The 16604-nt window shown below is 38.3% G+C and overlaps 1 protein-coding gene across 5 annotated transcripts in view; it reads left to right on the top strand.

Annotated features, from left to right (window-relative positions):
• The first annotated feature begins 4858 nt into the window (after window positions 1-4858).
• Window positions 4859-16604, top strand: part of ARFGEF3 (ARFGEF family member 3) — a 133824-nt gene continuing 122078 nt past the window's right edge. For all 5 annotated transcript variants that reach the window (XM_060190386.1, XM_060190384.1, XM_060190383.1 and 2 more), the window contains exons 1-2: window positions 4859-4936; window positions 10554-10685. In XM_060190386.1, the coding sequence (XP_060046369.1) occupies window positions 10584-10685 (102 nt within the window). In that variant the 5' untranslated portion in view covers window positions 4859-4936; window positions 10554-10583. The remainder of the gene's footprint in view (window positions 4937-10553; window positions 10686-16604) is intronic.

Below are 16604 nucleotides of genomic sequence, written 5' to 3'. Positions count from 1 at the left end.
AATTTTGCATTTCTTGTAGACCAGTTTAGTAGTAATGGGTTCCTTGAACTGTTTGTTTGGGAAGCTTTTCACTTCTTCAAAACCAGTGACAATTCACTTAGCTAAATGGATAGAGTACTCTTGAGTGGTGGATATCTTATCCATTGAAAATTTTGTATATATCTTGCCAGTGCTATCTAGCCTTTAGAGTTTCAATTGAGAAATAAGCTAATAGTCTTATGGGAATCCGTTATAGGTAACTCTTCACTTTTCTCAAACAGTCTTGAATATTATCTTTGGGTTCTACTATTTTAATGCAAGTTCATACTTGCTTGATGTATCAAAAGGTATTTTTTTTTATAAATCCAGCTTTTCTCCTATTCACCTGTTTTAATTTCCCTTTGTTCATTGTTATCTTACAAAGCTGGTTTGTGAACTGTGACAATGCACTAAGGAAAAAGGCAGGGGCCAGGCGATGGCGCACCTGGTTAAGTGCACACGGACCTGGGTTCAAGCCCCTGGTCCCCACCTGCAGGGGGATAGTTTCACAAGTGGTGAACCAGGGCTGCAGGTGTCTCTCTGTCTCTCTCTCTCCCTCCCCCTTCCCTTTCAATTTCTCTCTGTCTCTATCCAATAATAATTAATTAATTAATTTTAAAAAAGAGAAAAAGGCATGGTCTCCTTAACACAACCAGCCATAGTATCATGGGACGAGGTCTTCCTCATGCAAATGTAGCACTGATAATTATCTGTCTTTCAAAATAACGGCATGTCAGGACATGACACCTGGGGCCACTGCCTTATTTAATTAGTCAAGAGTGAATTTGCACATGTCTATGCATAAAAATAATCACATATATAATTTATTGGCTTTTGGTATGCATGCCCTTTTCCCAATGAGACAGTATCTAGATAGATCAAAAGATGATTTATTCCCATATAATATATGCAAAGGGGACAATCATGTGTCATGTTGCATTTCATTATAAATTTTACCCTAAGCCCCAATTAGCATGCTTATTATATTTTACTGAAGTGACTTTTTAAGAAATTAAGATGGCAGTTTTCATGATATTGCAGAACAAGCAATGGAATCAGTTGTACCCCTATGAACTTCATTCTTTTCCCATAGAAGTTGAGATTTGAGAATTATAATGCTTATTATAGATCTGCTGGGTCTAAGGGGTGAGGAGGCCTTAGGTCTGAAGAGAATTAGTCATCTTTTAACACCTCTTTCTCTCTCTCTCTCCCTCCCCTCCTGCTCCAGGGTTTAGTTAACATCAATTCTAAACCAGATTTATTGGAACTCTTAGTCTGTTCAGGGAATATGACCTCTTCTCTGGCACAAACACTGAAATTTCTACTGTGCTGGATAGAATCCTTTCTCCAGAGGGCAGAATGTCTTAACTTGGGATCCATATGGAGTAGTTGTCTGTGGCCCTGTAAATCCTCTGAAATGATACTTGCTTTCCTCTAAGAAAAAGGTCTTTTACCAGATTGCTTTGTGTTCATGATCCAAGAAACAGCTTCATTCATTTATAGGTGATACTGAAGTAGCAAGGCAAGAGAAGTGAAACAAGGCTGATAATTGGACTGAGTGTAGTATATTACAGCAAAGCAAATGTCTCTGGACTAGATGATGGGAAGGGAAGAGGGTATTGGGTGCCCCATACGTAGTGATGAAGAAAGGCTTGGGTTGGTAGTGGGAGTGGTGGGTAGGTACCTACCTATCACAGGGAGATAAAACATTTTATCCTTGTGTCAACAACTGTCCTATAAAACATCCTTTCTCCCCAATGACATGATAAAAAAAAATGATTTACAATTAACTCTGCTCTGATATATTTTTTTTTTTGAAACTACAGGAAGTTGATCTTAGGAATCAAATAGATTTTGACTAAAATGATCTCCAACAGATTTTAATTGGGTAGGCATGAAGCTTCACAGAACAATTTTCTAATTGTAAAACAAGGGTGTGAATGCCAATTTTAAGGTTGTAGGGATAGGTAAAACAAATTGAAAAATGGTAAATGTGAATTTCTTTTTCTTTTTTATCCTGTGGACATAAGGGAAGCAAATATATGTTTTCTCTCTCTCACTCCTAAGCAGATTTCAAGCATCCAGTGTGTTACCTTGCAGTTAGTTAGCATTTAAATGTTGGTCAAACAAAGGATTGAATGAATGGAGTACCATAGTGATTAGACAGAATCTTACTCTACTACTTCAAAGTACTTACTTTTCCCCCCCTAGAACTGGCATGAGAATCTCTTTGCATGACCTTTATGCTATCTCCCCACCCTACAGTGCTTACTTCTTTTAAAAAAATTTTTATATTTATTTATTTACCCTTTTTGTTGCCCTTGTTGTTTTATTGTTGTAGTTATTGTTGTTATTGATGTCATTGTTATTGAATAGGACAGAGAGAAATAGAGAGAGGAGGGGAAGACAGAGGGGGGAGAGAAATATAGACACTTGCAGACCTGCTTCACCGCTTGTGAAGAGACTCGCTTGAAGGTGGAGAGCTGGAGGCTCTAACTGGGATCGTTACACGGGTCCTTATGCTTCGCGCCACCTGCGCTTAACCCGCTGAGCTGCTGCCCAACTCCCAAGTGCTTACTTCTTTAGAGAATTCTTAGGACGGTAATTGGTTTTGCTAAGACCCTCCTGAATCTGTCAGCCCCGAGTCCTGTGCTGAATCTTTTCTGATCACTATAAGGTAAGAGCTGCTTATCCTTTCTGAAATCATAATCTGTGCTGAGCCATTGTATCAGGAGTGGGCAAGCTATAATTTATAGGCTAAATTTTATCCTGTTGCCTGACTTTATAAAGTTTTATTGGATCTTTGATTAATATATTGTGCCATAGCACTTTTGTACCATGGCAGAGTTGAGTAATTAAGACAAAGATTGTGTGAACAGCAATCTTAACATATTTATTATTTGTCTATTTATGGAAAAATTTTATCAATACATATATATTATCAGTATTCTATACTACAGCCTTGCAGGATTAATCTTTAAATACCAGTTTTATGGAACTGGAGCACTGATAATCAACAAAGTTATCTTGATTGGGATGCACATTACAAATTTTTATTAGTGAGTGTTGATTTGTAACACTTTGTATGTCTTAAGACTACAGGTTCAAACCTCTTCATGTCCATCACCAAAATACCAAAACCACAGTCCATGGACCCCCTCTAACCTTTGCTGCTACTGCTCCTGCTCCCTCTCTGATATAATGAGTTTCTTTGATCATAGTCCAAAGGTTGTTTTTTTTGTCATCCTTTGGCTTTGTTTACATATATTCCCTAAATGAGTGAAATCATCCAGTAAGTCTTTCTTAATGTGAACCCCTCCAGTTCCATCTATGTTGTCACAAATGGTAAGAATCCATCTTTTATTTTTTTATGTGTATTCCATTGTGTATACATATACCACAACTTTATATATGATGTTGTTTTACAAGACTGTTGATAAAGGGATGCAGTTTCACAAGTCCCCAAAATAGTTGTCAATATACTTCATCCACCATCATAATGCCATCTCCTTCTACCATAGGACTGTAACCCATACCCACTTTTCAGCATTCTCCCACCTCCTATTTTAGACTTCCTGATTCATTAAAGTTTCACCTGTGTTTTACTTGGTTTTTTAAATCCCACCAATGAGTGAGCTCATCCTATTTTTATCCTTCTCCTTCAAGTTTATTTCACTTAGCATAATCCCTTCCACTGTCATCCATGTTGTAGCAAAAAAGAATTTACAGTTGGATAGTGTTCTGTTTTCCACATTTTAAAAAATCCAGTTATTCATCACTAGCACTTGAGTTGTTTTTGTGTTTTGGCTATTGTAAATAAATATGTAATCAGCACAGGAGTGCATATACCCTTTTGAATTATGTTTTTATTATCTCTGGATAAATAACTGGCAATGAAATGTATTTGTCATGTAGTAGATCTACTATTAATATTTTGAAAAACATCTAAACTTTTTTCTAGAGTTAGATCAGTTTTCCTACTAGCAGTGTACAAGAATTCCTTTATCTCTGTACCTTCATCAGCATTATTTGTTTCTGTTCATTTTAATCCAAGATCTTTTCAAAGGTTCAGTGATAGCTGTTTATGATTTGTATTTATGTTTCCTGGGTAATAAATGATAATGATAATGTATCTGTTGACCATCTGAATGTCTTCCTTGAAGAAGTATCTTATTCAGTGCTCTTCCACTTTTTTTTCCAGTTTACTTGGCTTTTTTAGCTTTATAAATTTATATCTTGTGTATTAGCACTTTATCAGATTATGATATACAAATATTTTTCATATTCAGTGGTGTGTTTCATTTTGTTTGTTACTGTGATCTCTTTCTTCACTGAGAGCACACAATTTTAAATGACTAGGCTTTGAATTCAGGTCTGGATGAATCCACAGCCCATATTCTTTCCACTAAACACTGCTACCTTTCAACATAGCCAAAAAAATGAAAAAAATCAATTTTCTTGTTTTTATTTATTGTGAAACAGTATAAACCTTGTAAATATGTGCTGATAGTAACGATAACAGTAACAAAATTATAGCCATACACTAAAAGTATCTCAGTTGAGTAATTTATCCATATGTTGAGTTCTTGTGTTTATTCCTTCCGTAGCCATACTAAGAAAGCAAACTGCTAATATGCTGTCAATTCTGTACAGGTTTTTATTGTGCTTTACTGTCCTTTGAATCTAGTTTTTTAACGTACAGTTTCATTATTGGTTATAGTTTTTTGTGTGTGTTACGTGTGTGGCAGTATTGGGGGTAGGGGGTGCATGAGAGTTTTTGTTTTGACTGTCAGATTTGCTAAGTTTATATGTTGTCCTTCTTTATGTGTTTGCCAGGGAGAAGTGCCTGCTGCCTCTTCAGTTGGCTTTGGAATCTAAGAATGTGAAGCTGGCCCAACATGCGTTGGCAGGAATACAGGTATGCCTCCCACTGAGTACAACAGGGGCAACAGAAATTGATAGGCTATATTAGCATCAAAAGAGCAAGTAGTCAACATTTCAAATCTTCAATGTTTAAAGACTCACATGAAAATTATATTAACCATAGAGTGTAACAGGATTTCCTTATTTTTACCAGCATTTTTCCATGTATGAGTTTCTTGCTGAGCCTTTGAGAGGTCTTTACTATCTTCTAAGAGTTAATACATATGAAAAGAGTGAGAAGATGTCCATTTTCCTCCCACTGACTTGTAATACCACAATGGATGTTTCCATATATAATAGCACTAGAACATTTCAAATATCACCCATAATGTTACTATAAGCTTTGTTTTTCTTCAACCACAGAAGTGAATTGGAAGGGTAGATAGCATAATGGTTATGCAAAGAGACTCTCGTCCCTGAGACTCTGGTCCCAGGTTCAGTCCCCTGCATCAACAAAAAGCCAGAGCTGATCAGTGCTCTGGTAAAAAAATTAAAAAAAAAAAGTGAATTGAATTTTTCCTTCTTCTTCCTAAGCATTTCTTGGAAATAAATGGGAAAAACAAGAAATTGGAATTCCTCTGTGTCATATGCAATGCCAGTGATTGTAGCATGTGCACTCAACCTGGCAGGCTCCTGCAATGCCAGTGACTGAACTCAGATTCCATGTATGCAAGCCTGGTGCTCCACCACTGACTGAGCTGCCTTTCCAGACTTTGTTTTTAGCCTTCATATACACCTTTTTACCTAGTGTTTAGTAGACACTCTTATCTAGTTACTTTTTTGGTAAAAATCCCTCATCATTCTAGGTTACAGTACAATGTTTTCAAGGCCTTGAATAACCATGGTGATTTTAGTGACCTAGTGAATTGAGTCTTATCCTATTTAACCTTTTGTTAAATGTAGTTAGTTCTTTAGGATTTCTCAGTCTTTGTCACTCTACCTAAAAACAGATTTGTGCATCAACAATAAAACTGAAAGCCAGGCTACCCTTGTCTAGCACTACATGACAGTGAAAGATATAAGTGAACCCATATAAGCAAAAGTGCCAGGGAATCCCAGGAAAGTTTGAAACACTTGTTTTCTGTACCTACAATGGTTTTCAGCTAAAAGGGGGAGCTGTTAATCTGGTTGAATCAGAATGCTGAAACTTCTCAGAGGCTGCTATCAAACAAGGACAATTTAACAGGGATAAATATAAAGTCTTACAGTGGGGTCTTAAAAATAAACTGCCTCAGGAGAGAACAGTTTAATTGGAGCCCTTCTGAATAAGAATTGGGGGGTTTCAAGGTGAGTCAGCAGAAAAATGTCCTAACTGACAACTGAGCCAATTTGATCTGAGAGTACAATTAAAAATATACCTTACTGTTTTGGAGGAGTTTTTTTTTTGTTTTCTTTGTAGAGCAATAAACACATTTAGTTGATCTCATATAACAAGAATTCTTGTGCCAGGCAGTGGTGAATCAGGTTGAGCTCACATGCTACTGTGCCCAAGGAACCACCCCCCCCCCCACCGACTTGCAAAGGGGCAGCTGCACAAGTGGTGAGGCAGTGCTTGCTGCAAGTGTCTGTTTGCTCCTCTCTATCTCCTTTCCCTTTTATTTACCTTTTTTATTTTTTAGTTTTAGATAAATTGAAAATTTTATCTAGAAAAAATAACTTTAAAACAGAATTCTTGAAGTTGCCAGTTCTTTGGTACAGCAGCTAAGCTGTGCCATCGAAGATCCCATTTCTTTGTATACTTCCCTCTTTTGAGTTTTGAAGACCTAGTTTTTTTCTAGTTATAAAATAATTATTGAGAGCCGGGTGGTAGTACAGCGGGTTAAGCACACATGGCATAAAATAATTATTATAATTTTTTTCTTTTTTTAATTTCTCTATTGGGGAATTAATATTTTACATTCGACAGTAAATACAATAGTTTCTACATGCATAACATTTGCCAGTATTCCGTATAACAATACAACCCCCAATAGGTCCTCTGTCATCCTTTTTGGACCTGTATTCTCCCCCCCACCCCCACCCCAGAGTCTTTTACTTTGGAGCAATATACCACCTCCACTTCGCGTTCTACTTGTGTTTGCTCTTCTGATCTTGTTTTTCAACTTCAGCCTGAGAGTGAGATTATCCCATATTCATCCTTCTGTTTCTGACTTATTTCACTTAACATGATTTTTTTCAAGCTCCATCCAAGATCAGCTGAAAACGGTGAAGCCACCATTTTTAATAGCTGAGTAGTATTCCATTGTGTATATATACCACAACTTGCTCAGCCACTCATCTGTTGTTGGACACCCAGGTTGCTTCCAGGTTTTCTCTATTACAAATTGTGATGCTAAGAACATATGTGAACACAGATCTTTTTGTATGGGTATGTTTGGTTCCTTGGGATATATCCTCAGGAGAGGAGTTGTAGGATCATAGGGTAGGTCCATTTCTAGCCTTCTGAGAGTTCTCCAGACTATTCTCCACAGAGGTTGGACCAGTGTACATTTCCACCAGCAGTGCAGGAGGGTTCCTTTGACCCCACAACCTCTTCAGCATTTGCTGCTGCTACCTTTTCTGATGTATGACATATCCCATTGTCTGTATTTGTATTTCGCTGACAATCAAAGACTTGGAGCATTTTTTTTCATGTGTTTCTTGGCCTTTTGGATCTCTCTGTGGTGAATATTCTGTCCATGTCCTCTCCTCATTTTTGGATGGGGTTATTTGTTTTCTTGTTGTTGAGTTTGGCAAGCTCTTTATATATGTTGGTTACTAAACTCTTATCTGATGTATGGCATGTAAAGATCTTCCTCCCATTCTGTGAGGGGTCTCTTGGTTTGGGTAGTGGTTACTTTTGCTGTGAAGAAGCTTTTTAATTTGATGTAGTCCCATAGATTTATACTTGTCTTAGTCTTCTTTGTAATTGTATTTGTTTCATTGAAGATGTCTTTAAAATTTATGTAGAAAAGAGTTCTGCAAATATTTTCCTCTAAATATCTGATAGTTTCTGGTCTAACATCCAAGTCCTTGATCTACTTCCACTTGGAATTTACTTTTGTATTTGGTGAAATATAGTGGTTCAGTTTCATCCTTCTGCATGTTTCAACCCATTTTTTCCAACACCATTTGTTGAAGAGACTCTGCTTTCCTCATTTAATAGTCTGGGCACCTTTGTCAAAGATTAGATGTCCATAGGTGTGGGGGCTTACTTGTGGGCTCTCAATTCTATCCCACTGGGCAGTGTGTCTATTCATGTTCTAGTACCAAGCAGTTTTGATGACAACAGCCCTATAATACAATTTGAGATCTGGGAGTGTGATGCTTCCAGTTCTTTTCTTTCTTCTCAAGATTGTTTTGGCAATTCTAGGTCTTTTCTGGTTCCAGATAAACATGTGTAGTATTTATTCTACTCTCCTAAAAAATATGGTTGTGATATTTATTGTAATTTTTATTCAGCATATTTCTCATTGGAATTTTTCCAAAAAGAGGGTTTTTTAAGTTTTTTTTTTTTTTTTTTTTACAGAATTACATGTTGGCAGGGGTCTGAATCTACACTATTCCACCATCAGAGTTCTGAATCTTCACTCTCCCTGCCACAATCCGCCACAGTTCCCCTAAGGTTGTAGACAGGGGCTGACCATCTTCTCTACAACTATCTGTCCACATTTATGCATAGTTGCCCCTTCTTTTTCTTATTCAATACTCTCTTCCCTTCCAAGCCACTCATTATGACGTTATAGCTACCTCCATATGTCCCTCTCCTTTCCCTTCTCTCTCTCTGCGTGCTGAAGGAGCTGGAATTCAGAGCCCTCTTTTCAGTATCCTATCACTTTCACCCCGCTGGGTGTTTAGATCAAGGTTGTTTATGGGGAGCAGAAGGTAGGAGTTCTTGCTTCTGTATCTGCTTCTCTGCTGAGAATGGACATTGACAGGTTGATCCATACCCCAACCTGTTTCTATCTTTCCCTAGTGGACCAGAGCTCTGGAGATGTGAGGGTCCAGAGCACATTGGTGAGGTCATCTACCCAGAGAATTTGGGGTAGAATCATGGTAACATCTGTAACTTGGTGTCTGGAAGGTGGCATGACCTAAATTGAGACAAAATGGTTAATGATCAGCAACCAAAAAGTAGGATTAGGGCAGATGAGATTTTAGAGTAGATGAAAGCTAGGAAAACCAATTTAGGCATGTTCCTGTGGGCATACTACTATGGTAGTTTTGCTTGAGTTTGGTAGCTAGCCCAAGGTTGGATAAGAATATTGTCTGAGAGTGTTATCAAAGTAGAGAAAAGGACTAGAAAGTTGAATTAGGGCAGGGGGTAGCTCCCATTCTTGTAAAAAAAAAAAAAATCTTTGGCTAAAATTAACTATTTACCTCCATCCATCTGTTCAGGGCCCATATATTTAGCACCAAAGCCTGTGTAACCTCCAAGTTCCTATTGGTCTGAGCTCATAGCTCATGGTCACATCAAGGAATATTGCAGGCTACACTCATTTCAGGACCAGTCTTTTTCGAGTGGTAGGGCAGGATAACCCAGCCTCTCTTTTGAGACTAGGGCTACAGAAGACCTAATTTTTTAAAGAGCTGTTTTAGGTTAACAATATAATGAAAAGTTAAGGTACAGAAATTGTCCATATACTCCCAGTCCCCATACATGCTGTCCTTCCCCATCATTAGTATCATTCACCATCATTGTGGTTTTTTTAAAAACTACACTGACACATTATAATCACTCATAGTCTACAGTTCACCTTAGTGTTCATCTTCAGGTTCATTATTCTTTGTGTCAGATCAGTCATGAAATGTTTTGTTCATCCAGACACATTTTAACTAATAGAGTATCTGTGAAATTATATTATGTGCAAAACATTTGAACATTTGAATGCAACCATCGGCTCACTGGTGAACTTCAATGGATTTCATGCTGACTTCAAATTTAGAAGTTGAATCTGTGAGTCCTCAGTGAAAGATGAGAGAGTAGAAGTTGTAGGCAGAAGAGCAGGAAAGAGACTATAGAGGCTAAGGAAGCATTTTATGAAAAAAGTCACATTAAAAATAGAAATGGTCACTCCTATAAGGTGTTAGGATTCCTGAGGACCAGTGACTCCTTTTCACGTAGGTTTTTGTGGGATCTGTTTTCTATGAAAATACATTAACATTTGAGGAATTGTAAATAATCCTGGGTAAATGACAGTTCACATTAGGAAGTAAAAAGGTAGATATCTGAAAAAAATGTGTGTACAGGACCATTTTTTTCAACTGTGACAAATCTACATTCAGAAGGGATATTGTGATCCAGTGATTATTGTCAAGGGACAGATTCTCCCATGAGCATTTAGCCTCTATCCCTGCTTCCCAAATAACCTAGATGGCAGCCACATTAGAATTCTGCTCAATAAAATTTAGCATAAATTATCTAATAACCAGAAAATGTCTTTGCCAAAAATTATTCACCAAAGATTTGATGCATTTTTTTTAATGGTACATGGCATGAGTTCTTTCCAGATGACTCTTAACTTCATGCTTCCTGAGTAAGAAAAATTCCCCTTTAATATATACTAAGATACAACAGAATAAGGTAGCGGGGAAAAGCCTATCTGTGATCACTGCCTTGTGTCTCTTTACAGAGGCTTCTGTCAGAAGAGAGGTTTGTATCCATGGAAACAGATTCAGATGAGAGGCAGCTGCTCAATCAGATCCTGAATGCTGTGAAAGTGACGCCTTCCCTCAATGAAGACCTGCAGGTGGAAGTGATGAAGGTTGGTTGACATGACTGCTGATTAGACTTGGCCTCTAATTTGCGTCATTGGGATGAGAACAGACTGAACTTGACCCTCATTGTTATTTTGAATATGTTTCTGTATTGTGATCATGCCAGCTCACCCTTCATTTGAGATTAAGTTACTGAGTTACTATTCTTGCTTATTATAGTTTCCCATTCTCCTATATTATTTTGAGTATTGAGTAGGGGTGACAACTAAGTTAAAAAGATACAATGTAGATTAAATGATTTTTTTGGTTTAATTGTGCTTGGCAAATGTTGTTAGGAAATTTGCTTATCACACTGTGAATAGTTCTGGTTTGGGGTAGAGCTGCCTTCCTGCTTACATTCAGACAAAACTAAGACCTTATGATACTTTGACAGATACTTGCTTTTTAGAATAAATAAGGGAAGGAAGACCATTCTTGGGAGTCATATCAAAATCATTTTTTTCCTTCAGATTTCATAAACCTTATCTCCCACATTTCAGATGTCACCTCCCTTTGGAGAAGATGGCATCTCTTAACTCCCCTTTGTCTACCTCCTCACACTCTATCTTGATTGAAAGACACTTATATGGAGTGGGCAGGAAAGGTGCCCTGGTCAGAGTAACAACCAGAACAAAATAAGCTAGCTTAATAATGCTTCTGTCCATTTTCTGCCTTCGGAATGTTAGAAAATAGCTGGTATCATATAATGGTTGCTTTTTTTCCTGGACATGCACTGAAAGTTTTTTGTCTCGAATAAGAATTTTTTTTTTCTGAGTTACCTTGTTCAGAAAAGACTGATATCAATCAGGTCATTTCCTGAATGCTCTGTATCTTACCACAGCCGTATGGGTGAGTAGTTTAGTGTAATGATTGAGAGCTTAGCTTTTAAAGATAGCCTTCTGGTTTGAATTCTTGTTTACTTCCTAGCAGAATGCTGTGGGCAGATTCCTTAATCTCATCTTCCAAATAGGGAGATGGTAGCATGTTCCCACTAGGGCTTTTGTGAGGATTAGGTAAGGTGATATTTTAAATTTGCCCACAGTATCTGACCTAAAACAAGTTCTTCAAAAGGAGGGTTACATATCAGTACTACTCTTCCTACAACTTCTACTCAGATAATGACCAGCTTATTATTGGGGCATATTTAGGGTGGTATGATCCTGTACTCTTCCTACTATTTCTGCTATTCTTGCCTACTGCAACTAAGTTAGAATCTTAGTGGGTGGACCTGGAAATATCCTTAGACAAGTAAGCTTCAAGAAATCCCTAGACTAGCTAAATCTTAAGATATGCTATCTATTTGATTCTACTTTATATTGAACTATTCAGTTTTTTTTTTTACTTTAGGGTTTCCTCATTTTTTTTAGTTTTAATTTTTATTTAGACCATAGGATAAGAGGGGTACATTTCCACACAGTGCCCACACCCAGAGTTCCATATCCAATTCCCTCCCTTGATAGCTTCCCTATTCTTTATGCCTCTGGGAGTATGGACCCAAGATCATTGTGGGGTGCAGAAGGTGGAAGGTCTGATTTCTGTAACTGCTTCTCTGCTATACATGGGCACTGGCAGGTTGGTCAATCCATACTCTCAGCCTGTCTCTCTCTTTCCCTAGTAGGGCAGAGCTCTGGGGAGGCAGGGCTCCAAGATACATGGTGAGTTCCTATGCCCAAGGATGTTGGGTTAGCATCATGGTATTATCTGGAACCTGGTGGCTGGAAAAGAGTTAAGATATAATGCAGAGCAAATTGTTAACCAATCATGAATCCAAAGGCAAAAATATTGCAGGTGAAGATTTGGGGTCTCCATTTTGGAAAAAGCTAGTAGGTTTGTTTTAGGTATATTCCAGAGGGCCTATGGCTTTACTAGTTTTTGCCTGAGCCTGACATCTGATATGCAGGTGGACCCAGGTTATTTCCTGGGGATATGGTGTCATAGTTGGACAAAGGGCTAGAAAGCTGGATCAGAGACGAGAGTAGCTCCCAAATATGGGGAAAGTATATAAATATTAACTGTAAACCCCACCAATTTGATCTGGGGCCCATATTCAGCACAGGAGCCTATGTAACCCCTACATCTCTGTGGGTCTGAGCTCACATTCTGTAGTCATGGCTAGGAACATTCTGGGCTGCACTAATTTGGGGACCCATCTTCCTTAGGTAGTTGGTAGAGTATATTGTCTAACTTCTCTCTGGAGAATGGAACATTCCCTACCATTACTAATCCACATTGAGGGCAAGGTGCTATGGGGGCCCACAGAGGCGTCCATTATGTTGCTCCTGATGGTGATGACTAGTGACAGTAGCGAGAGAGATCTGTTAGAGGTCTAGGCCCCTCATGTCTATGTGGGAACCCATGGTTCTCTGACTTGGGCCCCAGGAACTATCCAGTATTCTTTTCCTTTGGTATAAGTTAGACAATTGTGCAACCATAAGAACCAAAATAGCTACTTCTGGTCTTTTTATTCTCTACTTCTGTGCCATCACTGAGGCATAAGCAGCTACCACATTAATCACTTTTGTGACTTCCAAATCTATTTTCTTGAGTCTTCTACTATTGGGCCTCCCATTACTTAGAGTGTGCACTTTGGTGTCATACTAAGAGATGCACCTCAAAGATTTCATATTATTCTCCCAGGAACATAGCTTATGGCCTCACTAATGTGTTCCAGAACCTCACCTCTCCAAACCCTACCCAACTAAGGAAAGATAGAAACAGGCTGGGGATATAGATCAACCTGCTGATGACCATATCCAGTGGAGAAATCTGTACTAAAAGTTCAGATGAGATGGGCTTGCAAGATAGCACACCTTCATAGTGCACCTGCTAGGCCATGCACATGACCCAGTTTTGAGCCCTGTCGTCATCACACTGAAGGAACCTTTGGTGATGTGGTCTCAAGGTCTCTCCCTCTCTCCCTCCCTCCCTCCCTTCCTTTCCCTCTCCCTCCCTTCCTCTCTCTCTTTCTAGGAGCTATGAAGAAGCAAGATGTTTAATGTTTTTGTCCACTGTAACACCTGCTTGAAAGCATAATACTTGCTTTATAATTCTAGCTCAGCAGTGCCTTTTGCTAACCTTGCTGAGGATAAGAGTAACACATGTTAGCTCTACTGGAAGCCATGAATAACCTACCTTAATGCTCTTTCTAATGATACCACACTAGACTGGTATCTGTAATTAGTGTCTGAGAAGAAACTAGTTGATTATCGGGGGTGGGGGGGGGAGTAAAACAGTAATTTTGCCTGCAATGCTTTACAACTAAAGCTCCAAAAATGTTCTGTAAAAAAAGGTTAAAAAGTTCCAGATATTCTATTAATTTGAAGTCTTCAAACAGTGGGATTAAGAAAAATTTGATTCACAACAAATGTGAATTTTGTAATATAATTATAACTTAAATAGTTTTAGACAGCTAAAAAGTAATGAGGTGAATGTAGAATGAGGTTATAAGGATCACATGAAACTTTGGAAATGATTATAAGACAGGGAGGGATAGCTCATATGTGTCAGGGTCCCATGAATAGTTCCTATTTCTGGTATTTAAACTATTTGTTAACATATAATGACCTATCCTGGGGGTAGCAGGTGGCACACTGAGTAGATCACACATGTTGCCTTGTGTGAAAATCCAGATTTGAACCCCAGACCATTTGCCACATGGGAACACTTGCCAGGGAAAGTTTCCTAAGTGGTGGAGTGGTTCTGTGGTCTCTTCTCTCTCTTTCCTCTACATTCCTCTGTTTCTCATGCTTTAGAGAGGGAAAAAAAAAAGAGAGAAAATAAATTTTCTTAGGTAGTTATGGAGTCCTGCAGACACTGAACCCCAGAAATAACCCTAGTGGGAAAAAAGTCCTAAGGAAATTAAAACATTTTTAGATTAAAATCAATAGGTACTATACCTTTTCTCTAATTTTCAGGAATTTCTGTACCAACTGCAGACAGTTTCATAATTGTATGGTCCTTTTTATCTTGTGATTTGCTAATACTTATAATTGACTACGGAAAAACTTTTTTTTATTTCTCTATTAGGGAAGTAATGTTTTCCATTCAACAATAAATAACAATAGTTTCTACATGCATAACATTTGCCAGTTTTTCATATAGCAATACAAGCCCCACTATGTCCTCTGTCATCCTTTTTGGACCTGTATTCTCCCCCCCACCCCCACCCCAGAGTCTTTTACTTTGGTGCAATACACCACCTCCACTTCAGGTTCTACTTGTGTTTGCTCTTCTGATCTTGTTTTTCAACTTCTGCCTGAGAGTGAGATCATCCCATATTCATCCTTCTGTTTCTGACTTCTTCTTCTTCTAGCATTTGCCCTTCTTCCATAGCCAGTCAACAGCGTCAGGTTGAGCCTGATGTAAAGTTTCGAGACCTCCTTTGAATCTGGAGAGGTGGCAGTCGTTGACTATGTGGGTCATAGTCTGTCTGTAGCCACAGGGGCAGTTCGGGTCGTCTCTGGCTTATTTCACTTAACATGATTTTTTTCAAGCTCCATCCAAGATCAACTGAAAATGATGAAGTCACCATTTTTAATAGCTGAGTAGTATTTCATTGTGTATATATACCACAACTTGCTCAGCCACTCATCTGTTGTTGGACACCCAGGTTGCTTCCAGGTTTTCTCTATTACAAATTGTGATGATAAGAACATATGTGAACACAGATCTTTTTGTATGGGTATGTTTGGTTCCTTGGGATATATCCTCAGGAGAGGAATTGTAGGATCATAGGGTAGGTCCATTTCTAGCCTTCTGAGAGTTCTCCAGACTATTCTCCACAGAGGTTGGACCAGTGTACATTTCCACCAGCAGTGCAGGAGGGTTCCTTTGACCCCACAACCTCTTCAGCATTTGCTGCTGCTACCTTTTCTGATGTATGACATATCCCATTGTCTGTATTTGCATTTCGCTGACAATCAAAGACTTGGAGCATTTTTTCATGTGTTTCTTGGCCTTTTGGATCTCTTCTGTGGTGAATATTCTGTCCATGTCCTCTCCTCATTTTTGGATGGGGTTATTTGTTTTCTTGTTGTTGAGTTTGGCAACCTCTTTATATATTCTGGTTATTAGCCTCTTGTCTAATGTATGGCATGTAAAGATCTTCTCCCATTCTGTGAGGGGTCTCTTGGTTTGGGTAGTGGTTTCTTTTGCTGTGCAGAAGCTTTTTTAGTTTAATGTAGTCCCATAGGTTTATACTTGCCTTAGTCTTCTTTGTCACTGTATTCGTTTCATTGAAGATATCTTTGAAATTTATGCGGAAAAGAGTTCTGCCAATATTTTCCTCTAAGTATCTGATAGTTTCTGGTCTAACATCCAAGTCCTTTTTCCATGTTTCTGGCTACAGCAATTAGGGCTCTCCCCCCTTCTTGATGGATAGCCTTTAGCAGTGTTAATATTAGCTGATATAGCTGGCTACATCTTCAAAGACTCAAGGGATTATAGTTGACCTTCTGTCTCTAATCATGCCAGAGATATAGGCATTCTATCTGGGAATGGTAGGCTCACTTTATTAATATGGAAAAATATGCTATTGGAGGTTGAAGAAGCATGTGATGAGTCCTTTTATTATTGGGCACTTTTATCAATCTGTAGGTAAATGAAAAATGGGGGAGTACTTTCATTTTCAAAGGAAAACTGATAGGCTAATTATTTAGCATTTATTGTGCATTAGACGCTCTCACAAGAACTTTTACACTAAGATCACACAGTTAGTAAATTTGCAGGACCAATATTTGAAATATAATTCAGCCTGGGACCAAAACTGTGCTCTTAAACAGTGAGTTACCTTACCTTTCAAGTCTAAACTAAAAGACAAGATAGGCAATTCTGATTGCTATTCTCATGTTGTAAATGATTGAAAAGAAAAATGAGTCACAAGGTAGTAAAGGATAAAGCTCAGAGTGGCTTCCCTCACTAGTTCTGTG

Source organism: Erinaceus europaeus, chromosome 4 (genome assembly GCF_950295315.1).
Source record: "Erinaceus europaeus chromosome 4, mEriEur2.1, whole genome shotgun sequence".
Lineage (NCBI taxonomy): Eukaryota > Metazoa > Chordata > Mammalia > Eulipotyphla > Erinaceidae > Erinaceus > Erinaceus europaeus.
The sequence above is the reverse complement of the archived record's forward strand: the minus strand, read 5'-3'. Positions and strand labels throughout refer to the sequence as shown.